The sequence below is a fragment of the Patiria miniata genome, unplaced genomic scaffold, assembly GCF_015706575.1.
Source record: "Patiria miniata isolate m_02_andy unplaced genomic scaffold, ASM1570657v1 HiC_scaffold_30, whole genome shotgun sequence".
In the NCBI taxonomy this organism is placed as follows: domain Eukaryota; kingdom Metazoa; phylum Echinodermata; class Asteroidea; order Valvatida; family Asterinidae; genus Patiria; species Patiria miniata.
Window position 1 is genome coordinate 9,337,782 of NW_024037070.1, and position 15,985 is coordinate 9,353,766.

General features: G+C 38.3%; 1 protein-coding gene across 1 annotated transcript; it reads left to right on the forward strand.

The window, feature by feature from the left end:
• The first annotated feature begins 499 nt into the window (after positions 1-499).
• LOC119739342 (fatty acid amide hydrolase-like) lies at positions 500-14,962 on the forward strand. The gene is given in 17 exon segments (XM_038214236.1): positions 500-517; positions 945-1,143; positions 1,439-1,495; positions 2,493-2,533; positions 3,675-3,872; positions 4,393-4,513; positions 5,122-5,214; positions 5,700-5,860; positions 6,466-6,551; positions 6,933-7,121; positions 7,754-7,878; positions 8,070-8,106; positions 9,129-9,277; positions 12,503-12,521; positions 12,524-12,640; positions 13,022-13,106; positions 13,668-14,962. Coding segments are annotated over 16 exon segments (1,848 nt in total). The 5' UTR covers positions 500-517; positions 945-972; the 3' UTR covers positions 13,867-14,962.
• The last annotated feature ends 1,023 nt before the right edge of the window (positions 14,963-15,985 follow it).

Genomic DNA, 15,985 nt, shown 5'->3' on the forward strand with positions numbered 1-15,985 from the left:
CTCTACAGTCTACCGCGTGGCCATAAAAACGAGCTTGCCAGCCCCCCCCCCCCCCATTAGCAACGCCAACGCCCAAACAGGCCGCCTGCATAGACGAATTAATTTTACGGGCCCCTCACCTCAGATCTATACATGCATGCTAAATTGCTATAGTTTCGATCAAATTAGAGTCACGGGTGGTTTTTTTAAATTCAAAAATACCCTTCCAACTATAAAGTCGACTTCTCTCATCAATTCTTATGAGTCATAAGAATATGACCCTTTTTTTTTTAAATTTTAAACAGTTTGTCAGTGGGGGTTAACAGACATGGTAGAAGTTGTGATTTTCAAACATGGTTTACGGTTGGTGCCGCGCGATTCAGCGCACCTTGCAGTACATCACAGTGATCACCATCTTCATTTTTGTGTTGTGTTTTGCCGTTGTCATCGTCATTTTACCCCCAAATTTTCCTCAATAATTGGAAACCCTGCCGGCGTCTTTTTATGATGTACCGAAGTTCTTAAAGTCGTCAATTTGGTAACTAAAAGTTAAATAAATTCAAAGTGGATTTATATGGAACACACGGTTGCCCATAAATTGATGCACAGAAGGAACAGCTGTATAAAGCAAAAATAAAAAATTGTTGGGTTGCCCTCATCTGACTGACTGACCCATCTGAAAATCTGGTCATCTCTGCTCAGTTTTTAATTTTATTATAATTTATAGTTTTTGGACATTGTTAGTTTTTGGACATTGGGTCATCCTTCCAGATTTGTGTGTTATTCAAAAAGGTTGTAGGCTTAGTTTTGAAAAATGACATTTCACTGAAAATCATATTATTCATAAGAATTAACATTCCCAGTTGAATGCTTCAAATGCTCCAACTTTTAAGCTCTCCCTTTATGGACCTCATCATCATTCTTACTCTGTACTTCCCCTCCACCCCCCCCCACCCCCCCAACAGGCAGGCCCTTCTCACAGCTTGGGGCAATATGGAACGCAAGATGGATCATTTACCATGGGCGCTGACGCTAGCTGCTGGAGGGTTTGCAGGGATTGCATTCTGGCTGTTTTGTTGGAGGAGAAGTGGAGGCAAGCGGAATTTCAGGAAGAGAGAACCAGGCGTGCCTGACCAGCCTGTGGTTTATAACATTCAGAGCAAGGTGACCAATTAGTTTCCTCTATACACAGTTCAAAAGTATGGACACCATTTTGCAAACATTAAAAAAAACTGCCAAAAGACTGCTTGATTGCAAGTAAATAATAGGATCAAGCATCCTCCAAATCATTGTGCGTAGTAGTGCTGTCATTTTGTGAGAGAAGAGGAAATATACCTCTATTTGTTGTGTAGTGTGCATTGACATTTTATTTAAAAAGTCCTCCCAGACTCAGAGAAAGTTTTTTCCAATGGTTTGGTTCTGCTCAGCCTGAATAAGTGAATTTTCGTTTCCTTCACAGGGAGCACCAACTTTACCAGGAAATGTTGCTAAAGTTGTCTTCAACCTTGTTGATTCGGTAAATATTCAAGTTTAGAAAGGTTTGTTGTCATGATGGCAATTGGTCTCGGGGTTGGGGGCATCGGGGGGGGGGGGGGGGGGGGGGGGTGTGAGCCTTAAATTATTGCCTGGAATGTTTTTCTAAATTTTGAAACAGCCACAGAGAATGGAAATATAGACTCTGTATTGTTTTTATTCAACCAAATATGTGACATTTACTACTCAAACAAAATCTAACATCTGTTAGATTAGATAAGATATAAAACTTTTATTCAGCCAAATTAAAGGTCAAAAACAATTAACATCGGTAATTTACTGATTCCTCAAGCTCTGTAAAAAAGTTGACTACATAGAAACATATAAATATAATAGATAATTTTTACACAGACAAAAATACAAAAATGTTGTTGTGAAGGTCATGATTTCAAGTTTTTTTTTCTATAGTACATATAGTGCGAGTTCTAATCAGTTACAGTTTACCAGACATTACACTGCAGTCCGCATACATTCCAAAGAGTCTATAGTATCATGGTTCATCCAACAGCAAACAAAAGTATAAATACATGTGCATTGTATTCAAATAGCTTAAAGTTCACAGTGTGATGCACTTCATTTCTTCCTGGATATAAACAGGTAGGGCCTATACTAGGAAAATAAACATTGAGGTCATGGAGTTTTAGTTTTGAATGCAAGATATGGCATGATGCAGGTACTGTTTTTGTATTCATGGTTTCTATTCGAGGTCTGTATTTGTGGTCTTGTATGTTGCATGGAAGGGAATTCCCAAATTTGACTGCAGCCAACAGTGTTCAATAACAGAAATAAAACAAGGAACATAAAAGCTCATAAATTCCTTTTTTTCATTGAAATAATACAATAGAATTCTAGAAATTGAATTTTTATATTGAATTTCAAAATCAAATGCCAAAAAAGCTTCATGCATGTACTTCATCAAACTAAATTCACAATTCCACAATTTAACGTGTGGTAACAGAATATGTTTGGTTTATGTCTAGACTGTTGGAAGAGCTACAGGCCTGAAAGATCAAATAAATCGGTGAGTTGGAAAATTGCATTCACAAAAAAAATGAAATAAATTGGCAGCTGGTTAAGTATACATAAGGCCTGCCTTATGGTGTCATATTTTATATTCATATAATAATAATATAGAAAATGTATAATGTGCCAGTCAGATCCACCTAAATGAGATGCTAAAGGAGGAAAAAAAAGTTAACTAGAACAAAAAATTAAAATTACATGAAGAAGAAACAGTAATACAACATGAGAAATAAATGTATTTAAAGGGAATATACAACATTTGCTAACATCGGAAAATAAAACTACCAAGTTTTTGCGAAATACCTTAATAGGATGTTGGTAAATGACAGTCTAAAGCATCCTGTAAAATTATGGCACCTGGTATACTGTCATTTTCAAGAAAAGTGGTATTTTTGTATCAATTTCCAACGCTGATCGGCCGATCAGCGTTGGAAACAACTGGCTTTTTTTCAAATACTGGCCCCAATTGACCATTGCACTTGTCTGCAATCGATTACGAACCTATGAACGGGTACGAGCCAGCTAGACTGGTTCCCTGACCTTACAATTCCCCAATGTATGTAAACTGCTCTGTTTCTTCTTATATGGAGTCAGGGAACCAGACTACAGGAAAATGATCGTTTTTCTTGGTTTTTATAGCATTTTCGAACCCAAAACCTCCAAAAAGTCAGTGTAACTATATTTGCGTTATATTTCCAACCCCCCAATTCCATCCATTTCTGAAAATTACAGCAAAAGCAAATGATGTATATTCCCTTTAAATGCTACTTGAAAAGGGTGGGTCTTTTAAGCACATTTACAATCTTGCGAGATAGAGATATCATCTGTTGAGTCTTAAACAAGTTTTTGACATTGTACGCAGTATGTTTCATTTAGTCTTTGTTTTTTTTTTATTATAGAATAGGGCGTAGCAAACACCCCCCCCCCCCCCCCCCCTTCCCGTTGCCAAGAATTTCTCTCTGTGGACCGTAAATATAGAACCTCGGGTAGAAAATCAAACAATAAGTACCATATTCTGCCCAAAATGGAAGTAAAATCATATAATATCATGGTTGGTTTGCATTTTCTGTTTACAGTGTTCAAATGAAATGTACAAAAATGAAATTTATGCAGCACCATAATTTTTTGGTTAATTTTAGGATGGCAAATGTGTTTATCTTCCGTGATATTCTAATGGAGGATCCGCCTACATTTTACCCTCTCATTCGATGGCAAGGGCGTACAGCTGGCAAAGAGTCTGGCCCTCTGGACCTGGATGCCCTACTGAAGAGAGGGGATAAGAGGCCGAAATCAGACTTCCGCTTCAAAGGGATTTCGGATTTTTATGAAGGATACAGGTATGAAAATCCGTCATTCTTAATCTCTTCTGTGTGAAAATAGGTCAGAAAAGATGTGATTTATCCAATTTTTAGACTTGATTATTTAGCTGGAAAGAGTTGAAAGCATTAATATTTGAGGATATGGATTTATGGGACTTGAATAAAAATATTGGTATTTTCACAAAATGTAGTGAAAAATTAATTTAGTAAAAATATTCAGGTGGTGGTAATCTTTCCTTAAACGTTCCTTTTGATCTATTATTCATTGCACATTTTGATCGAAGTTACGCATATAATGAAAGCAAAATCCTTTTTTCTATTTGCCTCCTGATTAAAACATTTTCAGCTACCACCCTTCAAAATCATTGCCCAAAATACAAATTTTCTTTGGCAAAAATGTGTTTTTGTACCCAGTTCAGTTACACAAAAATATAACTGTTATAAAGTTTTGAATCATTTAAAATTATTTTGATTAATTTTCAAATCAAACAAAAGTTGTATTTTTTGTAGCATAAATTACATTTTTTTTATTCTGTAGGTCAGGTAAGTTCACTCCAAGTGATGTTGCAGAAAAGGCCATAGCTGCCATTGAACGTTCTGATAGAGTGGAGCCGAAACTAAGGGCGTTTGTGGAATGCAACCCGGAAGAAATTCGAAAGGTAGAAAATGGGATCTCTGTGTCATAAGTACACCATTCCTTCAGCCAGCCTCTCATCTCGGCATTCGAGGGGGGGTGTAGGGTTTCTAAGATTTGATTTTTGTATTTTTTGGGGGCGGAGATTTGGCACAGAGGCTGAAATTACATGTAGACACAAAAACTTCTCAGCCCAAAAAAGTACAAACTATGGGAAAATGTGGACACTTTTTGGTAAATGGTTGAAGACTGATTATAATTTCAGCTTATGCATACAAGTATTTTTTTTACTTCACTTTTTCTATAATTTTGATTTATCTATGTATCAGGGTAGGAAAGTTAGTAAAAATTTCAGTAATGCCCATGGGGGGGAGGTCAACCCATAATTGTATATTTTGGCTCGATTTTTTTTTTATTAATTTCTCCCCTTGCAACAGGATACTGTAATATCAATCTCCAATTTGTGATGATAAGCTGGTTTTATTTGTATGCTGGAGGAAATTCACCACATGACGGTGTTACCAACGCATGTGGCCATTGGCTGATTTGTGAACTGACCAATACCAGTCAACCAATCAGATTTGCTTTTACTGTGTTTGTTTGTTTGTTTGTTTGTTTGTTCCTCTCTGATAGGCAGCTACAGCATCTACTCAGCGGTTTGCCAACGGGCGGCCACTGTCAGTCTTTGATGGCATACCTATAGGAGTCAAAGATGAAATCAGGGTGGTAAGTTCTTAACGTTTTACAGACTAAGAAATTGTTGATTTTCCACTGAAAAATGTTTCTTTGTGCTTCTTCCGAAAAAAAAAAAAGATTGCTTTGTGTCTGTGATGTCAAGGGCAATCCACATGATGTCACTTGTCGTCCGCAGCCAGGTATAATGCTCACTGTTTTTGTATCTACAAAACTTAAACACAATAATGTATTTATCCTTTTTAGGATTATTTGAATTGTCAAGTTTATATAATTGTCTTTTAAATATACCTCATCAAACTGCATTTATGGGACCAGAGTGCGACAAGTTTTCCACAAAATCTATTTGATGGAAACTTTTTATTACAAAAAAAGGAGATATTTAGTGAGTTAGATTCAAAAATGGCCAAATAAAAATCACCAAGTGGGTAAGTGCAGGGAAGTAGTAGCATTTGAGTCTTGTAATGAATCTCTTTTTTGACGAAGAATTTATCACTTGTTGTGCACACTGTTCCTAGGCATCTCACCATCTGCGATTTGGATCGACTTTTCTTGGCCACTCACTCAGTGAGAAGGACTCGGAGCCTATCCGTCGGCTCAGGGCTAAGGGAGCCATTATCTTGGGTGTTACTAACATGCAGGAGAATGGCATGGGAACCACTGGAATCAACATCAGCAAGTAAGGAGATACACCTATATCATGCCACCATTACAGTCATGTTCCCTGTATCCAAAAACAGTCAAATGATAATTTTTTTTTGTACAAAAAGGAACCAGACTGTTTTTCCTTTCAGCCTCGCTTTGGTTACATTGATTTGAATGGGAAAAAATCAACATGGTTGCAACATGATCAATTTGATGCACATGTTTTGGAACAACTTTTTGAACTTTTTGAATCTTGAGAAATTTGAACAGAAAACAAAGGCCAGAATTTCTTTAGAAAATACACAATCAAATATTCCAACCCTATGAATATGATGTTTAAATAAAATAAAGGTATCTTCTATTAAAATTAAAAGCAAATTTGTAAATCTGCAAACAGAGTGGCCCACGTAGAAACACATCTGGAAACTTGTGAAATATTTTAACAAAGTATACGTCACTGCCTCCATGATGTGTTTGTTTTTCTATAAAAGGCCTGTTCTCTTTCCTGAAGTATACTTAAAAACATATTGCGAAATGCAGATCATTTTTATCAATTCTGCAAAGTGCAAAACTTAACAGGTAAATATCTTCAAAGCTAATTTGGAATAAATTCGGTGGACATTATTCATGACATTTCAGGTACCATGGCACTCCGCGTAACCCATACAACGTGAACCACTTCACCGGCGGCAGTTCAAGCGGTTCTGCTGCTGCTGTAGCTGCAGGTAAGTTTGGCTTGTGACATGACTACAAATCTGTTGTAAATAAAAACATACATTCTTAAATAAAAAAAAAAATTGTTTGTTTGTTCTCTTCACAAGTCAATCTCAAATAATCACAAGACGTCACAAGTCATCACAAGTCGTTATGATTCATCATCACAATTGAGTTATTTCAAATCCCACGTCAATCCAGTGTCCCTTCAAGTAAAATGAATTGTGTTAAAATCAAGTAAGCTGTGGCAAAGGCATTCCTTTGCCAATGACTTGTGCTTGACTTGCGATGACTTTTGATGACTTGCAGTCTTTTGTTAAAGAGGTTCATGATTTTTGTAGTACAATTATTTTATTTTGTCTCCTACTTCCCCTTTCTACACGCTAACACAGGGCTGTGTCCAGTGGCCCTTGGTACAGACGGTGGTGGATCCGTACGCATACCAGCTACACTGTGCGGCGTGGTTGGCTTGAAGCCAACTTTCGGCCGGGTTTCGTGGTCCGGATCACCGGTTCCCTTCAGTTCTGTCGGTGCCAAAGGACCACTCTGCACCAGTGTCAGGGATGCCGCTATCACGTATGGTCAGTATTGCCATGTGAAAAACATGCTGGAGTAGATTTATATAAGACTTTACACAGAAAAACACATAACTCACGAGGACCATTTTCAACAAAAGATGTACATTCGAGGACAACAAAGAAGCTGTCGTTCTCTCTTTGTGTGTCTGTCTTCGGGATGTATGTAATACTAGAGCAGACATACTTGTTCCGTAGTTCTGGGAACCACACACCTTATGAGCGATACTTATTATGGGGACCAAAGATGATGTGGGGACAGCAGAAAGTCCCCACAATTCTATCCTCATTTCCCTATTAACAATTAAAAAACAATTCCCCGAAACGCGATCACGGCTAACACACATTACTGTTCTGGAGTTGTGAGGACCACACACTTCGGTATGATAGCTTTTTTTAGGGTCAAAATTTTGTCCTGCCAATACTAATCAAAAATTAAAATGTGTAATACTAATCAAATTTTGGAAATTGTTTCTCAAAATCAAACGAAAGGTACTTTTGAATCAGTGTCTAATGAAATCTTTGCTCATCATTTCAAGTTGTGTTTTCCTACTTTTTATCATTTGAGTCTTTCAAGTAATGCAGTATTTGGCACAATATAATTTGGAATATGTATGTGTTGTTTGTTTTTTGTCTAGCCCTAATGTCCGGGCTGTCACCCCATGACGACTTCCCCATGGACCCCCCGGCTGTGGAACTGACAGGATTTGATGAGCCAGATCTCAAGGGCTTCCGTTTGGGGATCTATTGGGATTTCTTCCAGGTGTGTCTTTGTGAATTTCCTATTCTTATTGCTGGCATTTCTTGGGAGTCATTCTCTGAGTGTCTTGGTCCATGTATTGTCTTGTCTTCTGATAAGATATCCCTATAGGCTGATCTTTGCTTGGAATAATTCCTTAGATTTCTCATCTTATTTTTTGACTTGTGCCTTCTGTGTTTCTTTCTTCCTTTTAGCACGCTGATCTAGAAATTGTCAAATGCTGTAAAAAAGGTATGCGTGTGATTTTGTTTCTGATGTCAGTGTTTCAGGGATTTTTAACAGAATGAAAATTTAATAATGAAATTCCAAAGCATATGTAAGCTGCAACACTTCCAAGCTTGCAAGATGTTTGTAACATCCCTTGGGTGCTTACACTAACTAAGTATTTGTCAAAGATTCTTGAAATAACAATTCATTTTTTAAAGAAGTACCGTCTGTGCTATTTTCAAATTCCAACGTTCTCAAAATAAAAAAAGAGATATTTATCAAAGTACCATGTTTTTCATAATTAATTAGTAGTAAAATTCCCAGGGTTCTCAAAATAACAGAGGTATTAAAGTCCCAGGGTCCTCATAATTGAAAAATAACTATTTGTCAAATTCCCAAAACAAAGATATTAATCAAAGTCCCAGGGTCATAATTAAATAAATTAAATAATTAATTAAAAAAACGTTTATCAAATTCCTAGGGTCTCAAACATATTTATTAAAGTCCCAGGATCCTGATAATTACAAATAAAAATCTTTTTCTCAAATTCCTAGGGTTCTCAAAATAACAAATCCAGTTCCTCAAAATCAGGAGGGTGCTCGTCACCATGTCATTGCAAATCCCAATATCTCTATATTGACTCCTCCTGCCTTTCAAACAAACAGTTCGCATTGACCAATCAGATTGGGACTTTTAGTCAGGTGACCATGGTAGCTTGGTCAAAGAATGCAAGAAATAGCAAAGGTGGGCTGGGCATAATGGCTAAATCCACAACAGTCCATTCCCAGGGTTCTCAAAATAACAAAGATACCTACCAAAGTCCCAGGGTTCGTAATATTTGTCAAATTCTCAGAATTCTCAAAATAACAAAGTAATTGCCAGTGTTGCAGGTCCTCATAATGGGCCTTGTTTATGTCCCAGGGTTGCATGACCATGTTCAAAAATCAAAATCCCAGGGTCCTTCATAATGACCAAATATGTCCAAGTCCCAGGGACCTCCTAATTGTTGAAGTCTCAGTAGCCCAGTATGCATGTTTCTCCCTCAGCTGTCGATTTCTTGAAATCCCGGGGAGCTGAGGTGGTCAGCATACAGATCCCGGAGTTGGAGGAAGCCAGAGTGGCCCACATCCTGACCATCTTATCTGAGATGAGAAGCAACCTGCAGGAATCCTTCTGGAACCAGTTTGAAGAACACGTAAGTCAATTATTAGGCATTCAAACAAAAGACACTGTATTATGTAAAGTGAAGCTGTAGTGCAAGACCTGATATACATAACAGAGTCTTTTTGTTTGAAGTAACCATTGCTTGTGACAATAACAGCGTTTCCTTGCATTTGTAGCGCAGTTTCTCATCCCCCAATTATCTTAAGTGTGTATCAAACAGGTTCAGTAATGTTTGAATTGAAAAGAAATGGAATAAGGAGGGGTGTGTCTCCACATAATGGTTTTTAGTAAAACCTTTTCAGTAAGGTAATTACAGCCCAAGGAAACTCGAAAGTACATCAAAAATGTAACGTGAGTAACCGTGGAATTGCCCACTTCAAAAACGTATACATGAAATGTGAGTAAAATAAATAAAATAAATAAAAACATTGAAATGCCAACCCTATGCACCTAAATATTTAGGGTCGGTCTAATGGGGTTTTTTTTGGGGGGGGGGGGTCGGGCAATCATTGGATATTTTTGTCATGTGATCATGGTTTTGTTATAAGAAAGGAGATATCTGATCGCTGATAATTAAAATTGTGTGTTAGAAATAAAACCCCAGGATTGTTTCTGGCTAAAAGAAGGAATTCTGTACACCACTGTGAAATGATTCAAATGTCACAAAAATTAACGTTCTGATCATCAGTTACTCATGAAGAAGTCATCATTTCCTCTCGTTTTATCATTTGATAGGGACATAGTTACAAACGGAGTGAACGTGGCTTAAACCTCTGCCTGAAATTGATGGGTCTCATAATGTTCATATACTTCATTTACCTGGCTTTGGTTGCATTCTCCCCCAGCGCTTTGTATCCTCTGGCAAAAAGCGCTATATAAATACAGTTATTATTATTATTATTAATTGGGTCAACCTTGTACGACAGAATTTCAGAGAAATGACCTCACAAATAAGCTGGTACTGCTGGTACTTACGAATACAAAGCCATTTCGCTAATGGAAAAATGGCCATCCGTCAGTCTATTGTACTTGAGAGGATAAGCAGAGGACGACAATAGGGATAAAGCTGTGTCACTTAATGGAGGAAGTGCTTGATTGATATCATGTCATGTTGGAGCTGAGACTAGAGGCTTTTAAATCCATTAGCCAGACTCAACTTCTTTCAGTGACTCCATCATCAGTCAACTTGGGAACACTGATTTTCTGACGGCGACAGTGGCTGATGCAGCATCACTCAGATAGATGTGATATTGTAACTGTGTGAATTGGGCAACTTGCCTGGCATCATATGATGAGCGTAGACACCAAGTGGGACACTTTCACTCCAATTGGAAGCAGTCCATGAGATAAACAGTTGCAGACAAATAGGCGAAATTGTTCTCACCCAACCTTTTTGTTACACTAGGTTTTACATCTACAAGTTTGTTAATTTTTAAACTTGCATTGGAGAGTACGAGTGATTATAGTGTGTAATAAGTTGAAGTCATTTTTCCAATCTACAGTTATCGGAAACTTACAACTGATTGGAAGAACAAATTATCAGGGGTCAAGCAGGTTTACAACTTGTCCCTCGTCTTCACACGGATATTGAACCTACAAGATTTTCATTTCTATTTGTGCTGTTTGGAGGCATCAGAATGAACAGTTCGTCCACAGAGCCCTCCGAACTGTCGCCTGTTCTCATTGCTTTCCGCACCACTTTTATCATCTGTCTTGGAGTTCTGATCATAGCTGGCAATCTCCTTTCCATTGCTGTTACTCGCCACGTCACCGACTTGGCCGAGAGTACCAAGGTCTTGATGATAACTCTAGCAGTTTCAGACCTCTTCATTGGCTTCTCGACAGCTTTCGGCGTCGTGGCTTCGGCTATGGATAGATGGCCCTTCGGCCGATTCTGCTGCCAACTAGTGCCAGTCGGAATAATGGCAGTTTTCTTCATGTCAGTGTTTCGGTGGTCCTTTTAAACATTGAGAGATATATCGCTGTCACCCGGCCATTCAAGTACCCAATCTGGTGCAGCCGACACCGCATTATTGCACTAGTACTCGTGTTCTTGGCGTTGTCTTTGTTTAACTCCATAAGTATCCAGTTCATATTTGAGATACCTGCGGAGTATTTGGATTCCTCAGCTGTCTGTTTTCTCAGAATGACAAGTAAATATGGAGGTCTCATATTTCTTATAGTCCTGGATATATTACCTGTGTCCATTATGATCTGTGTTTATTACCGCTTGATTAAAATCAGCCGAGAGCACGCCCGGCGAATCGACCGCAACAGTCAGAACACGAACCAGAGTTTTTACGACAATCGAGCCCTGAAGGCATTCCTGGTTGTCACCCTTACACTAGCCGGATGTTTTACGCCATTGATGCTGTGTAGATCTGTGGAATCCTTGGCAGGGGTTGCTCCTCCCGGCTGGCTGGAATTCTTGATGGTGTGGTTGATCTACTGCAACAGTGCCCTCAATGTCTTCATTTACTGTCTCTTCAAACAGTCGTACCGTCGCAGGGCTATGGAGATTGTCTCAAAGCATTTGCTGTGTCGCGGACATTCTGTTGAACCTGTGGATATTTAAGGCGTTCTTAAGACAATCAAAGCTGACATGATGTGGGATTGAAGTGTAATTTAGATGTAACGACTAGGATGTTGCAAAACAATTGGATTTGTTTACTTTTCCAAACATATTGCTGCTTACTCTTCCAAACATTGGTTGTAATACTCTTCATTTAGACTTTTCTTGATATTTCACTAGCAACTATCAACATTTCAGTGAAAAACTTCAACATAAACGACGTTGACTTTATCATCCCCATCATCGTTCATCCACTAGGGTATGATGACTTGCTAAACTTCACTCAGCATTCCTTGTCAAGCAAAGCCAGAAAGACTGGCTTAATCAACAAGTCAGTGGCCTGAAACCTTTCAAATAAGAAGTGGGCACTCTTTATTTGATACTTCAAACTGAATAAATTCCCTTGAGTGGCTGTCAGTTTTCGATTGATGTCGGCATGGAAAGCTCATCATAAGGTAAGGCTGCACATTTTAACACGTTTTATTTGAAATTCTTTGCTGATGCCATGTTTGAAATCACAGAAAGACAATGTTTGATGACAACAGCAAACCAGTCATATAGTCGGATAGACAAGCCCCCCCCCCCCCACCTGTGAATTGCTGAGACTTTGTAAGATCATTACAATTCATTTGTAAATAGACACTTAAACTTTCAAATGTTTTTCCCCTTTCTTGCTTGTGACAGTACTTTGAGAATGCAACTCTCTGTCCATGATAGAAAGCATGACGATTACAGATTTCATCCAGGCCCAACAGCAGAAGACTAGGACTATCTCATTCCTCAAGGATATCTTCCAAAAAGTGGATGTCATCTTGAACCCAGGTAAAGAAAAATGTAAAATATAGAACAAAATCGGCATAAGTTTTTGTTTTGTCGGGTGTTTTTGGGGTGTTGGGGTGTTTGTTCGTTTTTCGGGGGGTTATGAACATTATTTTGTGGCAGTTAATGAACATGAGTAAAATAATAATTAATAAAAAAAAAAAAATAAACAAAAGGGATTGGACTTAGCTTTGGGGTAGTAAGGTATGAAAAACACATTATTTTTGGAAAATTGTTGGACAGTGAATACTAAAAAATGCCTTGATTTTCAAGCTTTCAATTGGTTGGTGCACAAATTATGAAGAGCTCATGTTCATCTTGGACAAGTTACGTCATCTCCTATTTGATGATGTACTGTTCGACTGATCTTACATGTATTCTCAGGTTGTGCCATCTTGGCTCCCAAGATCAACCCTGCATATCTCGAGCAAGGCTTCACGGACACCAAGATGACCAGCGACACCATGAGGTACTTAAGAGAGAGCTCAAGTGTGTAGGGTTTTGCCACAGTTTTTAATAGGGGGAACAAGATGACAACAAATTTGCTGACAGATCATTTCGTGATGGAAGTTAGGGAAGATTTTGCTGGTTTTCCCAGCCGCTGCAAAATCAATAAGGGGAGGGGGGTGGGGCTGGACACCGTCTGAATCATGGGGAAGCAACGTTTAATGCAAAAGATAGTTGACACTATCAGTCCATGGATGATGCCAATTCATGGAATGTCTGCAGATGGACACATAATTTAGCTCACAGACAACAATTTGCCAACACGAACAATTGGGGGGGGAGGGCGGTTCATATGCTGCTCAACAGAAATGAAAAATGATGTGAAGAGTTCAATTACTGGAGTGACCTGAAGTCTACGAATCACACACGTTGAGGTCATCCTCTTCATCGAGATTTTAAGTCTCAAACCACGGCTCTTCACAGTAGTAACTTCATTCCTCGTCAACTTTGCCAGTATCCCTGCAGGTGCAATCATTCATTTCTCCTACCCCCAAAATTTCAATCTAATCTTCTTCTACTCCAGGCACGCATTCCTAGCCAACTTTGCTGGTACCCCGGCCCTGACCGTCCCAGTAGGCTACAGCGCCCTAGGCCTACCCATCTCCCTGCAGGTCATGGGCGCCTGGTGGCAGGAAAGCACGGTGCTGAGGGTCGGCCGAATCGTGGAGGAGTTTCTACAGCAGGTCCACCAACCCAAGGTCCACTTTGATATACTGGATTAAGTCAGGTTTGAGTTCAAGTGGGAGTGCGGCCTAGTGGTTGGTTCAGGGGTCAGGGGTTCGAATCCAGCTGCTGGTCATATGTTGTGTCCTTGGGCAAGCCGCTTCACCCCACTTGTCTCTCTCCACCCAGGAGTATAAATGGGTACCTGCTTTAGCTGGGGAGTTAACTGTGATGGCCTAACATTGGCTCATGAGCATATGCTGAAATTTCTATTTAAATCAAATCAAAGACATTGACAGACTGGGCAACCGCCAACATCGGGCTTGATAGCTCAGTTGGTAGAGTACCGGTACGGCATTTGGGAGGTCACAGGTTCAAACCTCGCTCCAGTCAATTTCTTGGTTGTATTATATAATCATTAATTTAAATCTAGTCAACCAGCACTGGAAAATTATTTGAAACAATAGTTTCAAAACCTATCCAGCTTGATGTGAATTTAATTGAAACGTCAATAAGTGTATTTCTGGATATTTGAAAATCTGAATCAAATACTGAAATTGCAATATGTGCATGCAGCACGCAACATTTACGCATTTAATCTGTATATCGCATGGCTAAATATAAAAGTAGTTATAGTGCCGTCCAATCATTCAGAATAACAGTAGTAGAAAATATGTCTTCTGAAAAGGTAAAATGTCGTCTTCCGAAAGTTACAATGATGTCATGAAGCTTGTTTTTATTCTTCGTAAAATTCATCCTTGTGATGATATTATTGTTGAAACCAGTCACAGAACAGATTGTGTGAGTAGGGCACGCCCATATTGTGCAGAGATATGTTTAAACATAAGGAGGTGTTTTGGTCAACTAATGACACCTCAGCTTGTATGTTGGAGGGTGGGGCAAGTGGATTTTTGCAATTTTGCAGGACATTAGTCAGTAGACAATCGTGTTTGTTAGAAATGTGGCAGTTTTTAGTTTACAGTGCTCATTCTGATCACATTTAATACACGTCTGGAAAGTTTTATCATTAAGAAGTTAATCTTGTCTTTTTTTGGTGTCATCATTTGGTAGAATTTACCGATTAGCTCTAACTATTCAATAGTCATCTGTGTATTATTTATGACAATTAAAATAAACCCAAAGAATAATTTCAAACAGTCTCCCCCCCCCCAATTTCTTTTTACAAATTCCATTTTGGGACATGGTTCATTCTGGGACATGGTTCAAAAGTATACTCTCCTTAAAAGTTTGCTTGATTTCGTGTGTTTTAAGTTAAGTGATTTAATGTATGTATATTTTTGGCAATTTGAGAGATTTTGGTGTTAACATGAAGAATTTCCTTGTAATATTTTCTCCAAAGTAAATATTGTAATTTTGTTAAGATAATTTATATCCATAAATACTAAATTTAGTAAGAGATGTTTAATTGAGTCTACTTTATAAACATATATGTTCAGGTATAACAATCATTGTGAAACAAAACGTTTGAAATATTTGCCATCAGTTAGCGCCTTTTTGTATTGATTCCATATTAATGGTGCTTCCAAAATGTATCTTATAAATCGTGATTCATTTAATTTGCGGTGAATGTACTCGGACTATAAAGACAGAATATAACATGAATATGAATAACGTTCCTAACTTCCAAACAATTTACAAATTTACAAAAAGCTATGAAAAAAGGCATGACGCTGGAAAATTATTAAATGCATTAAAAAAAATATTTGTCAGTGTGGGTGTTTATAGGTGAACTCGTCAGCCAGCCTCTATCTATAGCGCTCCTCTGCAAACATAGCATTTGGTGGTTTTCTTTGAATTAATATGCCGCTAATAGTTTTCCTTGTATACGGGAGCTTCTTACATTGCCTTGTCTAGTTCCAAGACCTATTTACTTAAAACTCAATGGTTCTTGAGTCTGGAGTGCCGAATGGTAGCTCATCCCAACCGATTAAAACGATTGCAAATGATTAGATCTTTTAATTGCACTTTGATTTTTCGCCTTCAGTGCCTTGAGCAAAACATTTACCTCATATTTCGCAGTAAGTGAAAAAATTTAGTTTTCAACATTACCGTTTATAAAGCTCGAGTTTAACTACATGTAGGCTACAATTATATGTTACAAAGTTAAGACAGAAGTTAACTTTCGCGAGATTTTCGAATTTTTATTTGAAGTGCTCA